The following is a 21,279-nucleotide window of genomic DNA, read 5'->3' on the forward strand; positions in this document are numbered from 1 at the left end:
TTTGGCCAGATTGTGTCCAAAAGAGGGATTTTGAAGGATTTGAGGCTGACCCTGACCCAGCTCACCCTCTGCCTGTTGTAGACTATTGTGGCATTGGGGAACACCCTGGGGTTGGAGGTGAGTGGTGAGGATGTGGAAGAGTTGGTGGAGGACCACAGGGAAGAGCTAACCACTGAAGAGCTGCAAGAGCTTCATCTGGAGCAGTATTAGACCACAGCTGAGGAACGTGCTTCAGAGGAGGAGGAAGAGGGAGTGGATGAGGTGCCTTCTTCAAAGATTAAGGAGATTTGTGCCAAGTGGAATGATGTCCAAATGTTTGTGCAGAAGTACCATCCTGAGCAAGCTGAAACAAGCCATCTTTGCAACAAGTTCAGTGACAGAACCATGTCCCATTTTAGGGAAAATTAAAGAGGCATCAGAAACAGAGGACTGTGGACAATTATTTTGTGAGACAGGGGTCCAATGGCTCTCAAGCTGGTCCTAGTGGCATTAAAAGACAGAGAAGGGAAGTAACCCCAGAGAGGGCTTTACCTGAAGCCCTCATGGAGGGGGATTCTCCTTCCAAACACTAACCCCAACTCCCTCTCTCCTCCTCTCTGTCTTCCAGATGCCATCACCAATCTTCAATAAAGGTAAGTAAAAATGTTATTTTATATGTATTACTATACATAATTAAAAACTATAGTATTTGTTGTACGTAAAACTGCAATTAATCTCTATAAAATGTATTTTTTGTGTGAATATTTTTGGGTTTCTGCAACGGATTAATTGTATTTCCATTATTTCTTATGGGAAATATTGCTTCGAATTTCAGACTTTTCGAATTTAGAACTAGCTCCTGGAATGGATTAAGTTCGATTTTTGAGGTTCCACTGTACATGGAGAGTAAAAGAAATGTGAAGAGAGTGGTGAGAGAGTGCAAAAGGAGAGCAGATGACAGAGTGGGAGAGGCACTGTCAAGAAATTTTAATGAAAATAAGAAAAAATTTTGGAGTAAGTTAAACAAGTTAAGAAAGCCTAGGGAACAAATGGAGTTGTCAGTTAAAAACAGAGTAGGGGAGTTAGTAGATGGGGAAAAGGAGGTCTTGGGTAGATGGCGAAAATATTTTGAGGAGCTTTTAACCCTTTGAGGGTCGACAGGCCCTCTCCGAAACTCGTTCTCAGGGTCGGCCAAATTTCAAAAAAAAAAAAAATTATTTTTTCTTATGAAAAAAGTGTTTTTTTTTTCTAAACATTATAGGATAAACAAAAAAAATTTACCATCAATACTTACGGAGATATGGAGGCATGAAGTTTGCAGAAAATGAGCCGCGTATGGCAACAGCGGCGACTGCCGCTCACCCGGTAAACTTTAGTTTACTTGTATTTGAAGGTTTGTTGTTTTTTTCACTATTTTATTTTTTCACATAACTTATGTGGCCTATGAGACCAAAGTAAGGTGCAATGTACATATATACACTCGTTGTATACAACACAATAAGCACACTGTTTACAAAACTTGTTTACAAAAACAAACAATACAAAACATTGTTTATTATTATTGTTCTATAATATATATACCAATATACAGTCACTGAACATATTCCTATTAGTTCTGCAGCTTGTGGAACTCTGAAACATGGTGTCATACACAATGGTGTTTTATCTTTCTCCCTCATTCTATCTCTTTCAATCTGTCTCTCTCTTTCTATCTGTCTGTCTATCTCTGTCTCACAGGTACACATAAATACAAGTATACATAGTATAAATTACCTAGGATAACCCAAGAAATCCAGACAAAGTGCTATACTCTGCTTGAAGATGTGAGTAAAAGTGATGACACAGTCTTGTGGCTCTCTGAGACAGAGAGCTAGATGGATAGACAGATAGACAGGGAGCTTGACAGACAGACAAATAGACAGACAGAAATGTTAGTGTACCAGTACCAGTGTACTAGTGTTCCACCCTCCTCCTCCTCTTCTTCCTCTTCCCCCTACTCTTCCTCCTCTTCCCCCTACTCTTCCTCATACTCTTCCTCTTCCTCTTCCTCCTACTCTTCCTCTTCCTCCTCCTCCTCTTCCTCCTCCTCCTCTTCCTCCTCCTCCTCTTCTTCCTCTTCCTCCTACTCTTCCTCTTCCTCCTACTCTTCCTCTTCCTCCTACTCTTCCTCCTCCTCCTCCTCCTCCTCCTCTTCTTCCTCTTCCCCCTAATCTTCCTCCTACTATTCCTCTTCCTCCTCCTCTTCCTCTTATTCCTCTTCCTCCTCTCTCCTCTTCTCCTCCTCCTCTCTCCTCTTCCCCCTACTCTTCCTCCTTCTCCTTCTCCTCCTCCTCCATAGTGTAAATTACCAGGAGTCGGCAGCTGTCAAAATGACATATTGTCTCATTACTCACTCCCCCCTCCCGCCTGTCAAAACAATGGGGTCGGATGCTGCTTCCCCCTCCATTCTATCTAATTATCTTTCTCCCTCATTCTATCTGTCTTTTTATCTCTGTTTCACAGGTACACATAAATACAAGTATACATAGTATAAATTACCTAGGATAACCCAAGAAACCCAGACAAAGTGCTATACTCTGCTTGAAGATGTGAGTAAAAGTGATGACACAGTCTTGTGGCTCTCTGAGACAGAGAGCTAGACGGATAGACAGGGAGCTTGACAGACAGGCAAATAGACAGACAGAAATGTTAGTATACCAGCAAAAACAAAGGGAGGGAGATGTTTATCTCATCTTTTGGCATCAGCTCTACCCTCATTTACCCTCATCAAACGTCAGCACTTATCAGATGTTATCTCCCCTTATCTTGTTACTGTCATGGGTGAACATTTATTATTACCTATTATTATTATTATGTATTATTATTATGTATTATTATTATTATGTATTATTATTATTATTATTATGTATTATTGTTATCATTACGTATTCTTCTTCTTCCTCCTCCAACTCTTCTTCTTCCTCCTCCTCCTCTTCCTCTTCTTCTTCTTCTTCTTCTTCCTCCTCCTCCTCCTCCTCTTGCCTCCTCCTCCTCTTGCCTCCTCCTCCTCTTGCCTCCTCCTCCTCTTGCCTCCTCCTCCTCTTGCCTCCTCCTCCTCTTGCCTCCTCCTCCTCTGCCTCCTCCTCCTCCTCCATTCTTGGAACAAGTTTGAAGAGCTTGTAGTTCATAATCACTATCACTATCATCACCAATGCTCACATCTGAGTCTGGGATTTTGGAAAATAGGAGTTTCCTCTTTGATTCTGGTACAACTGAACGTGAACAAGATGGCCCAGCACCAGAGGTGGAAGGCTGTGGGTTGTCTGGGTTTTCCTCACTATTACCCATATTATGGTCATTAGTTTCGGTCAAAACCTCACCAGAACCTTGAAACTCATCTTCACTGTCACTTCCATCTGTATTAGAACTGTCACTGGGGAACAAAAGTGTCCCAATTCGCCGAGGAGTGAGGAACTTCTTACCACAGGGCATGGTGGAAATTGTGTACTATGATGGCATTCCCACAATGCACCACTGGGTCCCAGATTTTTTTCCTACTGCGCACACCCACCACACAGACCCATTCTCTCACATCTAGGCTTATCAGCCTTTTCCTGTGAGATTTGAGGCCGCTAGAATTTATGCGTACTAGTACGACAAAAACCCCTACGCGTAAGACGTACTAGTACGACCAAAACCCTCAAAGGGTTAAATGTCGACGAAGAATGGGAGGCGGTAATTTCATGCACTGGGCAGGGAGGTACATCATCATATAGGAGTAAAGAAGAACAGGATGTGAGTGTGGGGGAGGTGCGTGAGGCATTACGTAGAATGAAAGGGGGTAAAGCAGTTGGAACTGACGGGATCATGACAGAAATGTTAAAAGCAGGGGGGGGGATATAGTGTTGGAATGGTTGGTATTTTTGTTTAATAAATGTATGAAAGAGGGGAAGGTACCTAGAGATTGGAGGAGAGCATGTATAGTCCCTTTATATAAAGGGAAGGGGGACAAAAGAGATTGCAAAAATTATAGAGGAATAAGTTTACTGAGTATACCAGGAAAAGTGTATGGTAGGGTTATAATTGAAAGAATTAGAGGTAAGACAGAATGTAGGATTGCGAATGAGCAAGGAGGTTTTAGAGTGGGTAAGGGATGTGTAGATCAAGTGTTTACATTGAAGCATATATGTGAACAGTATTCAGATAAAGGTAGGGAAGTTTTTATTGCATTTATGGATATAGAAAAGGCATATGATAGAGTGGATAGGAGAGCAATGTGGCAGATGTTGCAAGTATATGGTAAGTTACTAAATGCTGTATAGAGTTTTTATGAGGATAGTGAGGCTCAGGTTAGGGTGTGTAGAAGAGAGGGAGACTACTTCTCGGTAAAAGTAGGTCTTAGACAGGGATGTGTAATGTCACCATGGTTGTTTAATACATTTATAGATGGGGTTGTAAAAGAAGTAAATGCTAGGGTGTTCGGGAGAGGGGTGGGATTAAATTATGGGGAATCTAATACAAAATGGGAATTGACACAGTTGTTTTTTGCTGATGATACTGTACTCATGGGAGATTCTAAAGAAAAATTGCAAAGGTTAGCAGACGAGTTTGGGAGTGTGTGTAAAGGTAGAAAGTTGAAAGTGAACATAGAAAAGAGTAAGGTGATGAAGGTATCAAATGATTTAGATAAAGAAAAATTGGATATCAAATTGGGGAGGAGGAGTATGGAAGAAGAGAATGTTTTCAGATACAGTGGACCCTCACATAACGAATGCATCGCATAACGTTAAATCCTATTAGCGATACATTTTAACACAAAAATTTTGCCTCGGCTAGCGCTAAAAAACTCACTCAACGTGATTCGTTCGAGATGCGTCCCCGTGCGGCCTGAGCCCACCTCACTTGTTCCGTGGGTGCCAGTGTTTACAAGCCAGCCACCACGGTCGCTTTCAATCATTCAATCGGAACATTTCATATTATTACAGCCTATTTAGTGATTGCACCTGCAAAATAAGTCACCATGAGCCCCAAGAAAGCTTCTAGTGCCAACCCTACAGCAAAAAGAGTGAGAATTACTATGGATATGAAGAAAGAGATCATTGCTAAGTATGAAAGTGGAGTGCGTGTCTCCAAGCTGGCCAGGTTGTACACAAAACCCCAATCAACCATCGCTACTATTGTGGCCAAGAAAACGGCAATCAAGGAAGCTGTTTTTGCCAAAGGTGCAACTTTGTTTTTGAAACAGAGATCGCAAGTGATAGATGATGTTGAGAGACTCTTATTGGTGTGGATAAACGAAAAACAGATAGCAGGAGATAGCATCTCTTAAGCGATCATATGTGAAAAGGCTAGGAAGTTGCATGACGATTTACTTAGAAAAATGCCTGCAACTAGTGATGATGTGAGCGAATTTAAGGTCAGCAAAGGTAGGTTTGAGAGTTTTAAGAGGCGTAGCGGCATACATAGTGTGATAAGGCATGGTGAGGCTGCCAGTTTGGACCACAAAGTGGCTGAAAAATATGTGCAGGAATTCAAGAAGCGCATAGACAGTGAAGGACTGAAACCTGAACAAGTGTTTAATTGTGACGAAACAGGCCTGTTTTGGAAGAAAATGCGAAACAGGACCTACATTACTCAGGAGGAAAGGGCACTCCCAGGACATAAGCCTATGAAAGACAGGCTTACTCTGTTGATGTGTGCCAATGCTAGTGGTGATTGCAAAGTGAAGCCTTTATTGGTGTATCACTCTGAAACTCCCAGTGTGTTCAGGAAAAACAATGTCCTCAAGGCTAATTTGTGTGTGCTGTGGAGGGCAAACAGTAAGGCATGGGTCACTAGGGACTTTTTCTATGACTGGTTACACCATGCATTTGCCCCCACTGTGAAAAATTACCTAATTGAAAAGAAATTAGACCTTAAGTGCCTCCTGGTATTAGACAATGCTCCTGGTCATCCTTTAGACGTGGCACAGTGACTTTCTGCGGAAATGAGCTTCATTAAGGTCAAGTTTTTGCCTCCTAATACCACTCCTCTCCTGCAGCCCATGGACCAGCAGGTAATTTCCAACTTCAAGAAACTGTACACAAAAGTTATGTTTGAAAGGTGCTTTGTAGTGGCCTCAGAAACTCAATTGACTCTAAGAGAGTTTTGGAGAGATCACTTTAGCATCCTCAATTGTGTAAACATTATAGGTAAGGCTTGGGAGGAAGTGACTAAGAGGACCTTGAACTCTGCTTGGAAGAAACTGTGGCCAGAATGTGTAGACGTAAGGGATTTTGAAAGGTTTGAGGCTAACCCTGGGAATCCTATGCCAGTTGAGGAATCCATTGTAGCATTGGGAAAGTCCTTGGGGTTGGAGGTTAGTGGGGAGGATGTGAAAGAGTTGGTGGAGGAGGACAATGAAGAACTAACCACTGATGAGCTGCTAGATCATCTTCAACAGCAAGAGGCCACACCTGATGAAACTGCTTCGGAGGAGGGGATAGAGAAATTGAGGAAGTTGCCTACTTCAAAGATTAAGGAAATGTGTGCAATGTGGCTTAAAGTACAAACCATTTTTGATGAAAATCACCCTAACACAGCTATTGCAAGCCGTGCTGGTGACTATTGCACTGACAATGTTGTGAAAGACTTTAGGAATGTCATAAAGGAAGGGTTGTTGTGGTGGTTCGGACATGTAGAGAGAATGGAGCGAAACAGAGTGACTTCAAGAGTGTATCAGTCTGTAGTGGAAGGAAGGCAGGGTAGGGGTCGGCCTAGGAAAGGTTGGAGGGAGGGGGTAAAGGAGTTTTTGTGTGCGAGGGGCTTGGACTTCCAGCAGGCATGCGTGAGCATGTTTGATGGGAGTGAATGGAGACAAATGGTTTTTAATACTTGACGTGCTGTTGGAGTGTGAGCAAAGTAACATTTATGAAGGGGTTCAGGGAAACCAGCAGGCCGGACTTGAGTCCTGGAGATGGGAAGTACAGTGCCTGCACTCTGAAGGAGGGGTGTTAATATTGCAGTTTAAAAACTGTAGTGTAAAGCACCCTTCTGGCAAGACAGTGATGGAGTGAATGATGGTGAAAGTTTTTCTTTTTCGGGCCACCCTGCCTTGGTGGGAATCGGCCAGTGTGATAATAAAAAAAATAATAATAAAGGAATGGGAGGTACAGGCCTCTATGGACAGATATGTTGTGCGACAGAGGTCCAGTGACTCTCAAGCTGGTCCTAGTGGCATTAAAAGAAGAAGGGAAGTAACTCCGGAAAAGGACTTGCCACCTCAAGTCCTAATGGAAGGGGATTCCCCGTCTAAACACTGACACCATCAACACTCTCCCCTCCTCCCATCCCATCAATCATCACCAGATCTTCAATAAAGGTAAGTGTCATGTAACTGTGCATGTCTTCTTCGGTTTGTGTGTATTAAAATTAATATTTCATGTGGTAAAAAATTTTTTTTTTTGTTCATACTTTGGGCTGTGAGGAACGGATTAATTTGATTTCCATTATTTCTTATGGGGAAAATTAATTCTCCTAACGATAATTTCGCCTAACGTTGAGCTCTCAGGAACGGATTAATAGCGTTAGGCGAGGGTCCACTGTACTTGGGAGTTGACGTGTCGGCAGATGGATTTATGAAGGATGAGGTTAATCATAGAATTGATGAGGGAAAAAAGGTAAGTGGTGCATTGAGGTATATGTGGAGACAAAAAACATTATCTATGGAGGCAAAGAAGGGAATGTATGAAAGTATAGTAGTACCAACACTCTTATATGGGTGTGAAGCTTGGGTTGTGAATGCAGCAGCGAGGAGGCAGTTGGAGGCAGTGGAGATGTCCTGTCTAAGGGCAATGTGTGGTGTAAATATTATGCAGAAAATTCGGAGTGTGGAAATTAGGAGGTGTGGAGTTAATAAAAGTATTAGTCAGAGGGCTGAAGAGGGGTTGTTGAGGTGGTTTGGTCATTCAGAGAGAATGGATCAAAGTAGAATGACATGGAGAGCATTTAAATCTGTAGGGGAAGGAAGGCAGGGTAGGGGTCATCCTCGAAAAGGTTGGAAGGAAGGGGTAAGGGAGGTTTTGTGGGCGAGGGGCTTGGACTTCAAGCAGGCATGCGTGAGCGTGTTTAATAAGAGTGAATGGAGACGAATGGTATTTGGGACCTGACGATCTGTTGGAGTGTGAGCAGGGTAATATTTAGTGAAGGGATTCAAGGAAACCGGTTATTTTTATATAACCGGACTTGAGTCCTGGAAATGGGAAGTACAATGCCTGCACTCTAAAGGAGGGGTTCGGGATATTGACAGTTTGGAGGGATATGCTGTGTATCTTTATATGTATATGCTTCTAAGCTGTTGTGTTCTGAGCACCTCTGCAAAAACAGTGATTATGTGTGAGTGAGGTGAAAGAGTTGAATGATGACGAAAGTATTTTCTTTTTGGAGATTTTCTTTCTTTTTTGGGTCACCCTGCCTCGGTGGGAGATGGCTGACTTGTTAAAAAAAAAAAAAATATTCATTCCAGAGTATTTACCATTTTTTATGCTATTTATATTGTTATATCACATTAAATTAATTGTAATAGGTAAATAAACTGTAGTGTTGATATTAGTGTAATAATAATGCATTTTCCCTGCATCAAGAGATTGAGCCCATGGCAACCAACAGTGGTTTCAAAGCCACACAACGAGAATCATTTCTTTTATTCATTGGAACCATGGCTAGGGCTAAAAGCAAGCAGGTTATAACAATAAATGGAGAAAAAGAAACTGGGATTATATATGCAGCAAGTAGCGCCACCAAACAGTAGCAGCAAACTGGTGTGGCGACCCTGAAAATTTGAAATTATGCTTGCTGAAATTAGTGCCGAATAACTGATGGAACCAGATGACTGACTGCTGGATTAGTGATGGCCAACCTGTAATATGATAATAACAATAATAAAGTTTTTCTTGCTTCTAAATTTAGTAATTTATAAAGGAGAAGGGGTTAATTATTATTAATCTTTCAACAAACCAGCCATATCCCACTGAGGCAGAGTGGCCCCCCAAAAAATGAAAGTTTCTCTATTTAGTAATACAGCCTCTCAACACTTAACCCTTGGACTGTTGGTGTCATATATATACGTCTCACGAGCCAGTGTTTTTGACATACATGTATTAATATGCCAAAATTCTAGCAGCTTCAAATCAAGCAGGAGAAAGCTGGTAGGCCCACATGTGAGAGAATGGGTCTGTGTGGTCAGTGTGCACAATATAAAAAAAATCCTGCAGCAAGCAGTGCAAGAGAAAAAAAAATTCCGACCATGTTTTTGGTGTATTACTACATGTATTAACCCTTTGAGGGTCGACAGGCCCTCTCCGAAACTCGTTCTCAGGGTTGGCCAAATTTAAAAAAAAAAAAAAATTATTTTCTCTTATGAAAAGATAGAGAATCTTTTCCCGATCATAAAGACACCAAAAGTTTGAAATTTGATAGAAAACTTAAGGAATTATGCTCTTGCAAAGTTAGCGGTCTCGGCGATGTTTACGCATCGGCGATTTTGCCCACTTTGAGCCCCATTTTCGGCCAATTTCACTGTACTAGTCGACAAAAAACATGAATATTTCGCTAGAACTCCATTTTTTCTATCGAATGGGTGCAAGAAACCACTCATTTATGAAATGCAACTATCCAGTACAGTGGTCAGAATTTAGCAATTTTGCCAATTTCACACAAATTTCAAAAGATGCCAATTTCCAAATAGGGTCCAGAATAAACAAGAAAGACATTCCTGGCACTAAAATAACATTTCCTCTAGTCATTAGTCACGTCTCAAGGCCCCTCTTATATTCTTTTGCTTTCCACTTTGAATTTTTATTTTCACAAAAAATATAAGATTTACTGTTATGCAGACTACTGCATTAGTGTAAAAAATGGTATAAATATTATTGGTGCACTTGTAAAAGAATATTAGACTCACCAGTTGACGTGTATTGCACGCTTGGCACGATTTGTTTACTTTTGAAATTTGGTAAAAATCGAACATTTCTGCTACTTTGAGCTCAATTTCAAGGCACCTTTCTTTGTAAAACCAGTCAAAATCATCTCAATTTCTGTAATATGTCTTCCATTCTATAAAATGAGACCAAGAAAACTAGAATACAACAATAAATACCATATGAAAATACACTGCAAAGTCGCTGATTTATTCAAAAAAAATAGTCAAAGTTTTTTTTTTCTCATTATGCACTGTGTGCTGCAGGATTTTTTTTAGACTGTGCACACTGACCACACAGACCCATTCTTTCATATGAAGGCCTACCAGCTTTCTCCCACTAGATTTGAGGCCGCTAGAATTTATGAGTACTAGTACGTCAAAAACCCCTACGCGTAAGACGTACTAGTACGACGAAAACCCTCAAAGGGTTAATTAATACACCAAAATACATACACTGAGGTGTATTTTCATATAGTATTGATGGTTGTATTCTCATTTTTTTTTGGTCTCATTTGATAGAATGAAAAATATGTTACAAAAATAGATATGATTTTGATTGGTTTCACGATGGAATGTACCTTGAAATTGAGGACAAGGAAGCAGAAATGTTCGATTTTCGCTAATGTTCAAGAGTAAACAAATGACGTTACCATCCCATATGTGTCCAACTGGCCCATCTAATACGCAGTCACGAATGGGTTGACATTATTTATACAATTATTTACAACAGTGCAGAAGTCTGCATAAGAGTGAATAAAAATTCAAAACAGAAAGCAAGAGTAATATAAGAGGGGCCTGGAAACATGACTAATGAACAGAGAAAATGTCATTTTAGTGCCAGGAATGTCTGCATTGTTTATTCTGGACCCTATTTTGAAATTGGCATCTTTTTTAATTTGCATGAAATTGGCAAAATTACCAATTTCTGACCACTTTTTTGGGTAGTTGAAATCGGTAAATGGGTGGTTTCTTGTACTCAATTGATAGAACAAATGGAGTTCTAAAGAAATAGCTATGAGTTTGGTCAACTGGAACAGTGGAATTGGCCAAAAATTGGGCTCAAAGTGAGCAAAATCGTTGATGCATTTATATCGCTGACATCGCTAACTTCGCGAGAGAGTAATTCTGGAAGTTTTCCATAAAATTTCATACTTTTGGTGTCATTACCATTGGGAAAAGATTATCATTTCATAAGATTTTTTTTTTTTTCGAATATTTTGTGACAGAGAGGGGTCTCAACAGTCAAAGGGTTAACAACGGAGTTCTGCTCCCAAGAACACATCAGTAAACCAATTTGTCACTAAGTGAGGAGCATACTATAATGATAGTGGGTTTGTGTCAACCATCTTTGATATTATTTTAATGTCACCATTGCACCATATATAACATTTCTGGCATATTTTTAAATGTTTATACAGTAGTGTACTGTATATTGTAATAAAGAGAATAGAGGAAATCAGGTCTAATATATATTATTTAGGCATGCAAACCGGTCAGAGAGCCTGTCGTAAGTCCGAGTCATCGGTTAATGAGTACGTCGTTATGTGAGGAGAGGCTGTATATACAAGAGAAGGGGTTATTAGCTCCTTGCTCTTGGCATTTCAGTTGCCTCCAACAACACACATGGCTTACGGAAGAATTCTGTTCCACCTCCCCATGGAAGTGGAACAAATTGTTACTTCACACTCCAACAGCACATTAAACCCTAAGAACCACTTGTTTACACTCACTCTAACCTACTCACACTAGCCTGTCTTCTAATCTCTATGCTTCAAATTCTTTGTATGATATTCACACCATACATTATTCTTAAACACAATATCTCTGCTGTCTCTAGCCTCTTCCTCACTGCAGTGCTTAAAATAGTCCATGCCTAACATAAAAGTGATGGTACTACTATACTCTAATACATTTGCCTTTTTTTTTCTTCATAGATAAACTTTTCTTTCCACAGAAGCTTCAACACAGTACCATCCCCATTTCCCTCGCCTATTCTATGGTTCACCTTGTCTTTCACAGACCAATACACTGACATGTTCACTCCCAAATATCTGAATACTGTACATTTGTTACCTCAATACTCTGTCCCTCCAATCTGGTATATAATACTGTATTGCCTAGATTTTTTGCTACTCTTATCACCTTGCTCATTTCTACGTTCACTATTAATTTCATTGTTTTACATATCCTCTCCAATCTGTCCACCAATTTTTGTAACTTCTCTTCAGAATCTCCCCATCAGTGTTATTTTTACTATGTTCTTTTTTTCCAACAACCCGGCCATATCCCACCGAGGCAGGGTGACCTAATGTGAAAAACAAAAGTTTCTCTTCTTAAATTTAGTAACGTATACAGGAGAAGAGGTTACTAGCCCCTTGCTCCCAGCATTTTAGTCACCTATGACATGCAAGGCTTATGGAGGAAGAATTCTGTTCCACTAAACCCATGGAGATAAGAGGAAGTAAACAAGAACAAGAACTAATAAGAAAATTGAAGAAAACCAAGAGAGGTATATATATACAGTGGACCCCCGCATAACGATTACCTCCAAATGCGACCAATTATGTAAGTGTATTTATGTAAGTGCGTTTGTACGTGTATGTTTGGGGGTCTGAAAGGAATAATCTACTTCACAATATTCCTTATGGGAATAAATTCGGTCAGTACTGGCACCTGAACATACTTATGGAGTGAAAAAATATCGTTAACCGGGGGTCCACTGTATATATATATATATATATATATATATATATATATATATATATATATCTATATATATAAATATATATATATATATATATATATATATATATATATATATATATATATATATAGACATATATATATATATATATATATAAATATATATATATATAAATATATATATATATAAATATATATAAATATATATATATAAATATATATATATATATATAAATATATATATATATATAAATATATATATATATATATAAAAATATATATATATATATAAATATATATATATATATATATATAAATATATATATATATATATATATATATTTATATATATATATATATATATATATATATATATATATATATATATATATATATATACGCTTGTACATGCATGTATAGTGTGACCTAAGTGTAAGTAGAAGTAGCAGGACGTACCTGAAATCTTGCATATTTATGAGACAGAAAAAAGATACCAGCAATGATGGAAGGATTGCTGATTTTTTTTTTTTTTTCCTGTCGAATAAACATGCAAGCTTTCAAGTAGGTCTTGCTACTTCTACTTTCACTTAGGTCACACTACACATGCATGTACAAGCATATACATACACACACCCCTCTGGGTTTTCTTTTATTTTCTTTTTAGTTTTTGTTCTTGTTTATTTCCTCTTATCTCCATGGGGAAGTGGAACAGAATTCTTCCTCCATTTGCCATGCGTGTTGTACGAGGCAACTAAAATGCAGGAAGCAAGGGGCTAGTAACCCCTTCTCCTGTTTACATTACGATTTTTATAAAGAGAAACTTTTGTTTTTCTTTTTGGGCTACCCTGCCTTGGTGGGATACAGTCGGTGCATTGAAAGAAGAAGAAAGTTTTTTTACCACTATTATATTCATATATGGATTTCCTTTTGACTTTTGTCAAAAAGCCATTAGTGCCTCTCACTGAATCACTCACATTAAATGCATGATTTACCACATGTAACTAATTCTTCTCACACCGTATAACTTTGATACAAGATCAATATTGTTATTGGACAAATAATTTAAGAATCTCAAGATCTAGCTTTAGTATTCTATCGTATTTCTTCTTTGACATAGACAATTGTTATCTTCCTATTGTTATTCTCTTAACATTATATTGCACATGCTTCTATAAAGAGCTGTGGACAGTCTAATGACCCTACTTGCAATTACTATGCAGCAAACAATGCTGAAGTTTCTTTGGTAAAAAAATATTCAGGAATCTTCAGTTACAAAACAAGGTCCCTGAACAAACACTGTGATGATGTAATGCTTTACTTGAATTACTGAGAACCAATTCTTCCTTTATTACTTTAAGAATGTGTTACACATCACTACAGATGGAGGGACAGGTGTTTTCCATGACAAATCCCTATTCAAAATTTCACATTAATCTTTTTCATGGCCAGCAACAATTAGGACTATCTTAAATCTTTATAAGCAATTTGTATTAAGCCTCTAAATAATAATCAATAATAAGATCATTACAAATTTTGAGAGATTTTGAAGAAAAGTTGCAAAAGTGAGAGGACAAGTTTGGGAGGATGTGCGAAGGTAGTAAGTTGAGAGTGAACATCGATAAGAGTAAGGCGAAGCGGGTATCAAACGATTTAGATAAAGAAAAATTGGATATCACATTGGAGGGAGGGAGTATAGAAGAAGTGAATGTGTTCAGACATTTGGGAGTTAATTTGTCAGCAGATGGATTTATGAAGGATGAGGTTAACCATAGAACTGATGAAGGAAAAAAGGTGAGAGGTGCTTTGAGGTATCTGTGGAGACAAAAAACGTTATTCATGGAGGCAAAGAAGGGAGTGTACGAGAGTATAGTGGTACCAATACTCTTATATGGGTGTGAAGCATGGGTTGTAAATAATGCAGCAAGGAGGAGGCTGGAGGCAGTGGAGATGTCATGTCAAAGAGCAATGTGTTGCAAATATTATGCAGAGAATTCATAGTGTGGAAATTAGGAGGTGTGGAGTAACTAAAAGTATTAGTCAGAGGGCTGAAGAGGGGTTGTTGAGGTGGTTTGGTCATTTAGAGAGGGTTGAACAGAATAGGATAACTTGGAGAGCATATAAATCTGTAGGGAAAGAAAGGCAGGGTAGGGGTCATCCTAGGAAAGGTTGGAGGAAGGGGGTAAAGGAAGTTTTGTGGACGAGGGGCTTGGAGTTCCAGCAAGCGTGTGTGAGCGTGTTACATAGGTGTGAATGGCAACAAACGGTTTTTGGGACCTGATGAGCTATTGGAGTGTGAGCAGGGTAATATTTTGTGAAGGGATTCAGGGAAACCAATTAGCCAGACTTGAGTCCTGTGGGTGGGAGGTACAATGCCTGCACTTTAACCCTTTGACTGTCGCAACCCCCAATCCTGAGGTGTCTCCTGGTGTCGCAAAATTTAAAAAAAAAAAAAAAATTAGTTTTTCTTATGAAATGATAGAGAATCTTTTCCCGATTGTAATGACACCAAAAAAACGAAATTTGATGGAAAACTGACGGAATTACGCTCTCGCAAAGTTAGCGACCTCGGCGCTGTTTACAAATTGGCGATTTCACCCACTTTGAGCCCTATTTTCGGCTAATTCCATTGTTTCAGTCGCCCAAACTCATAGCTATTTCTTTAGAACTCCATTTTTTCTATCGATTGAGTACAAGAAACTGCCCATTTACCAATTTCAACTACCTAATAATGTGGTCAGAAATTTGCAATTCGGCCAATTTCACGAAAACTAAAAAATATGACAATTTCAAAATAAGGTCCAGAATGAACAATGCAGACATTCCTGGCTCTAAAATAACATTTTCTTTGCTCATCAGTCATGTCTCCAGGCCCCTCTGATATTACTCTTGCTTTCTATTTTGAATTTTTATTCAAACCAAAAATAGAAGACTTACTTTTATGCAGACTACTGCAATACTGTAATAATTGTATAAATAACATCAACCCATTCATGACTGCATATTAGAATGGCTAGTTGGACATTTATTGGACAATGGCATCATTTGTTTACTTTTGAACATTAGCAAAAATCAAACATTTCCCCTACTTTGAGCTCCATTTCTAGGTTCTTTTTATAGTAAAATCAATTCTATCAAATGAGACCAAGAAAAAGAGAATACAGCCATAAATACTATACGAAAATAGACCACAAAGTCGGCATTTTAATTAAAAAAAATGGTCGGAGTTTTTTTTTTTCTCATTATGCACTGCATGCTGCAGGACTTTTTTTATATGGTGCACACTGACCACACAGACCCATTCTCTCACATGTGGGCCTACCAGCTTTCTCCTGCTTGATTTGAAGCCGCTAGAATTTATGAGTATATATATGTCAAACACGGTACCTCGTAAGACGTATGTATATGGCCGCGACAGTCAAAGGGTTAAGGAGAGGTTTGGAATATTGGCTGTTTGGAGTGACATCTAAACTGTCATATCTGGGCACCTCTAAGATGAATATGTTTATTTTGACATGATACATGGTTGTACAGAGGAATGTAAGTTGGGTGTACAGGCCAAAAGCCTCTTTGCATGCAAAGGATTTTGGGCAAACTTAAAGATTAACTTAAGATTAGGAAGGCAATAAGAGTTCATATGGTCATTAGATGAGTTACAGCGAGTACAAAAGAATTGAATATTCTATCAGGTAATGCTACATGGCTTTGATAAGTCTAGTAGAGAATTATTACACTACTGAATTAGTTTATAAATATTACAGTATTACAATGGAACAATTTAAAAACAATTTACATTATGATGTACAGTGGACCCTCGGCTAATGACATTAATCTGTTCCAGAGAGCTTGTCTTTAACCAATTCTGTCATTATCCGAATTAATTTTCTCCACAAGAATTTTTTTTTTTTTTCAACAAGTCGGCCATCTCCCACCAAGGCAGGGTGACCCAAAAAAGAAAGAAAATCCCCAAAAAGAAAATACTTTCATCATCATTCAACACTTTCACCACACTCACACATTATCACTGTTTTTGCAGAGGTGCTCAGAATACAACAGTTTAGAAGCATACACATATAAAGATACACAACATATCCCTCCAAACTGCCAATATCCCAAACCCCTCCTTTAACCCTTTGAGTGTCGCAACCCCCAATCCTGAGGTGTCTCCTGGTGTCGCAAAATTTAAAAAAAAAAAAATTTTTTTTTTCTTATGAAATGATAGATAATCTTTTCCCGATTGTAATGACACCAAAAAAACGAAATTTGATGGAAAACTGACGGAATTACGCTCTCGCGAAGTTAGCGACCTCGGCGCTGTTTACAAATCGGCGATTTCGCCCACTTTGAGCCCTATTTTCGGCTAATTCCGTTGTTCCAGTCGCCCAAACTCATAGCTATTTCTTTAGAACTTCATTTTTTCTATCGATTGAATACAAGAAACTGCCCATTTACTGATTTCAACTACCTAATAATGTGGTCAGAAATTTGCAATTTGGCCAATTTCATGAAAACTAAAAAATATGACAATTTCAAAATAAGGTCCAGAATGAACAATGCAGACATTCCTGGCTCTAAAATAACATATTATTTGTTCATCAGTCACGTCTCCAGGCCCTTCTGATATTACTCTTGCTTTCTATTTTGAATTTTTATTCAAACAAAAAATATTAGACTTACTATTATGCAGACTACTGCAATGCTGTAATAACTGTATAAATAACATCAACCCATTCATGACTGCATATTAGAATGGCTAGTTGGACATTTATTGGATAATGGCATCATTTGTTTACTTTTGAACATTGGCAAAAATCAAACATTTCCCCTACTTTGAGCTCCATTTCTAGGTTCTTTTTATAGTAAAATCAATCAAAATCACCTCTATTTCTGTAATATGTTTTCCATTCTATCAAATGAGACCAAGAAAACGAGAATACAACCATAAATACTATACGAAAATAGACCACAAAGTCGGCATTTTAATTAAAAAAAACGGTCGGAGTTTTTTTTTCTCATTATGCACTGCGTGCTCCAGGATTTTTTTTTATATGGTGCACACTGACCACACAGACCCATTCTCTCACATGTGGGCCTACCAGCTTTCTCCTGCTTGATTTGAAGCCGCTAGAATTTATGAGTATATATACGTCAAACACGGCACCTCGTAAAACGTATATATACGGCCGCGACAGTCAAAGGGTTAAAGTGCAGGCATTGTACTTCCCATTTCCAGGACTCAAGTCCGACTATATGAAAATAACCAGTTTCCCTGAATCCCTTCACTAAACATTACCCTGCTCACACTCCAACAGATCGTCAGGTCCCAAGTACCATTCGTCTCCATTCACTCCTATCTAACATGCTCATGCACACTTGCTGGAAGTCCAAGCCCCTTGCCCACAAAGCCTCCTTTACCCCCTCTCTCCAACCCTTTCGAGGACGACCCCTACCCCGCCTTCCTTCCCCTATAGATTTATATGCTTTCCATGTAATGGAAATCCAATTAATCCGTTCCTGCTGTCGGGAAGCTTGACAGAATAGTACTTCAATATGATACTATTATCAACTCTACAGCTTATTTATCTATCACAATTCAACTAATGACATAATAAACAATATTAAAAACATAGAAACATGATATATACCCTAGACTGAATAAAATGTCATAATGTATGTGAGGATAAATGATGAAAGTGTTGTTGTTGGGTTTATAATGGACACTGAGAGAAGCCGTACAGGTTTGTGCCACCACCACTATCCACAAACAATATATGAACATAATTTATAAATAAGAAATATTTACATTTTAATTTATATAAATATGTTTAGCTGTACATTTGAAGTTCTGTTTCCAAAAAGCATGAAGTAGGTTTTGTCTACAATGACAGTAAGTTTGTTTGTAATTATCCAAGTAGATATTTTTAGCAGTTCAGCATTTACAGCATCTGTTAGTATGGCTGGGTTTGGGTGAGAGAAGACGTAAATTGCATCATCTGTAAATAAAATAGGTTTAAGGAGATTAGATGCATTTGGTAGGCCATTGATGTAAATGAGAAAGAGAAGTGGGCCAAGGACACTCCCCTGTGGGACTTCAACAAGAATAGGTTGTGTAGTGGAGCTGGAAAGACAGTGATTATGTATGAATGATGGTGAAAGTGTAGAATGATGATGATGATTTTTTATTTCTTTTTTATTGGGTCACCCTGCCTTGGTGGGAGACAACCAACATGTTATTAAAATAAGATCATTATAAAAAATTTCTCTGTGGGTCATCATTTAATTCTTTTTACACACAGGTGGAGATGCTCTTTTCATCACGGTGCAATATAAGTGGAAATTCTGAGAGTTGGACAAGCCTGTTTTACTTACCTAGAAGTGATTAAATAGTTCTAGCTACACGAGTAGAGCAGAGTTTGCAGAATTAAGTCCTTACTACTGAATATAGTTCAAATTTTTTCAAGTTTCCCTGTAACTGGCAGACTTAAGTAGACAAGTGGTGTTTCAAAGACACTAAACAACATAGAAAAAACTTTAATTTAAAACATCAATGGAAAAAGAAAGATTTTCCTTAGAGTATCCATGAATCAGTTTTCCTATGGCTATAGCATTTATTACCTGTGTGGAGCCACACACTATGAGCTGGGTCCACTTCCTTGCACACAGCTAGTTCTGTCCTGTACAGTATTGTAAATAAGAATAATACAAGAAGTTATTCATGGGACTAACACCAACCTACTGCTCTGTAGATGAGAGACCTCAGGCACTCCACTTCTGTTTCCAGCTCTGCCAGACGAAAGTGAAGGTACTGATTATTGAGTAGTGGCTGCCCGAATGCTTTCCTTTCCCGGGTGTAGTCTATAGTCTCCTGTATACACATCTCAAGCGGCTTCAGAGCACCAAGTGACAAGGCCATACGCTCCTGCTGAAACTGATGCATAAAAAATTTAATTACAATGTTATATTATAAAGCAAGCCCATGAATTTCTCACAGACATAAACCAATGGCCTTAAAATAAGGAATACCCTTACCTACAAAACTGTTTTTACCAGTAAATTTAAAATAAGGGAGAACACAAAATATGAAGTTAACCCTTTGACTGCTTCCAACGTATAAATACGTCTTACGAGCCAATGTTTCTGACGTATTTATACGCATAAATTCTAGCAGCTTCAAATCAAGCAGGAGAAAGCTGGTAGGCCCACATGTGAGAGAATGGGTCTCCATGATCAGTGTGCACCATATAAAAAAAATCGGGGAGCCAGTGGTGCATTGTGGGAATGCCATTTCAGTTGTCCTTTTTCAGCATGTCTAGCGGTAAGAAATATGTGATTCCCCAGCAAATCTGGGACTCTTCTCTTCCCAAGTGATGCTCTAACACAGATGGAAGTGTCAGTGAAGATCAATTTCATGATTTGGAGGAGTTTGAGACCAAAAGCAATGGAGGAGGAGGAGGGGGAGGACGGGAGGAAGAGGAGGAGGAAGAGGAGGAGGAGGAGGAGGAGGAGGAGGGAAGGAAGAGGAGGAGGAGGAGGAGGAGGAGGAGGAGGAGGAGGGAAGGAAGAGGAGGAGGAGGAGGAGGGAAGGAAGAGGAGGAGGAGGAGGAGGAGGAGGAGGAGGAGGAGGAGGAGGAGGAGGAGGAGGAGAAGAGGAGGAGGAGGAGGAGGAGGAGGAAGATGATGATGTAATAATATTGTTCCCTTGAAGCAAGAAAAAAAAAAGTCCACCCCATGACAGTGACAAGATAAGGGGAGATAACATCTGATAAGAGCTGACTTTGATGAGCGTAAAGGAGGGTAATATTACATGACCATCACCCTCCCTTTGTTTTTGCTGGTACACAAACATTTCTGTCTGTCTATTTGTCTGTCTGTCAAGCTCCCTGTCTGTCCATCTAGCTCTCTGTCTCAGAGAGAGCCACAAGACTGTGTCATCACGTTTACTCACATCTTCAAGCAGAGTATAGCACTTTGTCTGGATTTCTTGGGTTATCCTAGGTAATTTACACTATGTATACTTGTATTTATGTGTACCTGTGAGACAGAGATAGGCAGACAGATAGAAAGAGAGACAGATTGAAAGATATAGAATGAGGGAGAAAGATAATTAGATAGAATGGAGGAGGGGAAGCAGCATCCGACCCCATTGTTTTGACAGGCGGTAGGGGGAGTGACTAATGAGACAATATGTCACTTTGACAGCTGCCGACTTCTGACTCAAAACAATTATAAGCCACACACTCGCACACAAGACAAGGAGGAGGAGAAGGAGGAGGAGGAGGAGGAGAAGGAGAAGGAGAAGGAGGAGGAGAAGGAGAAGGAGAAGGAGGAGGAGGAGGAGGAGGAGGAGGAGGAGGAGGAGGAGGAGGAGAAGGAGGAGGAGAAGAAGGAGGAGGAGAAGGAGGAGGAGAAGGAGGAGGAGAAGAAGGAGGAGAAGAAGGAGGAGGAGTAGGAGGAGGAGTAGGAGTAGAAGGAGGAGTAGTAGAAGGAGGAGAAGGAAGAGGAGGAGGAGGAAGAGGAGGAGGTGGACAAGGAGGAGGAGGAGGAGCAGGAGGAGGAGGAGGAGGAGGAGAAGGAGGAGGAGGAGGAGAAGGAGGAGGAGGAGGAGGAGGATGATTGTTTGTTTGTTTTTGTAAACAAGTTTTGTAAACAATATATTGATAATT

General features: G+C 39.2%; 1 protein-coding gene across 1 annotated transcript in view; it reads right to left on the reverse strand.

Annotated features, from left to right (window-relative positions):
- LOC128692821 (probable acyl-CoA dehydrogenase 6) overlaps window positions 1–21,279 on the reverse strand; it is a gene marked incomplete in the record, with an annotated part of 187,703 nt that overhangs the window by 34,084 nt on the left and 132,340 nt on the right. The window contains 1 exon segment of the mRNA XM_070092177.1: window positions 19,349–19,544. Within this exon segment, the coding sequence (XP_069948278.1) occupies window positions 19,349–19,544 (196 nt within the window).

The sequence above is a fragment of the Cherax quadricarinatus genome, chromosome 38 (genome assembly GCF_038502225.1).
Source record: "Cherax quadricarinatus isolate ZL_2023a chromosome 38, ASM3850222v1, whole genome shotgun sequence".
In the NCBI taxonomy this organism is placed as follows: Eukaryota; Metazoa; Arthropoda; class Malacostraca; order Decapoda; family Parastacidae; genus Cherax; species Cherax quadricarinatus.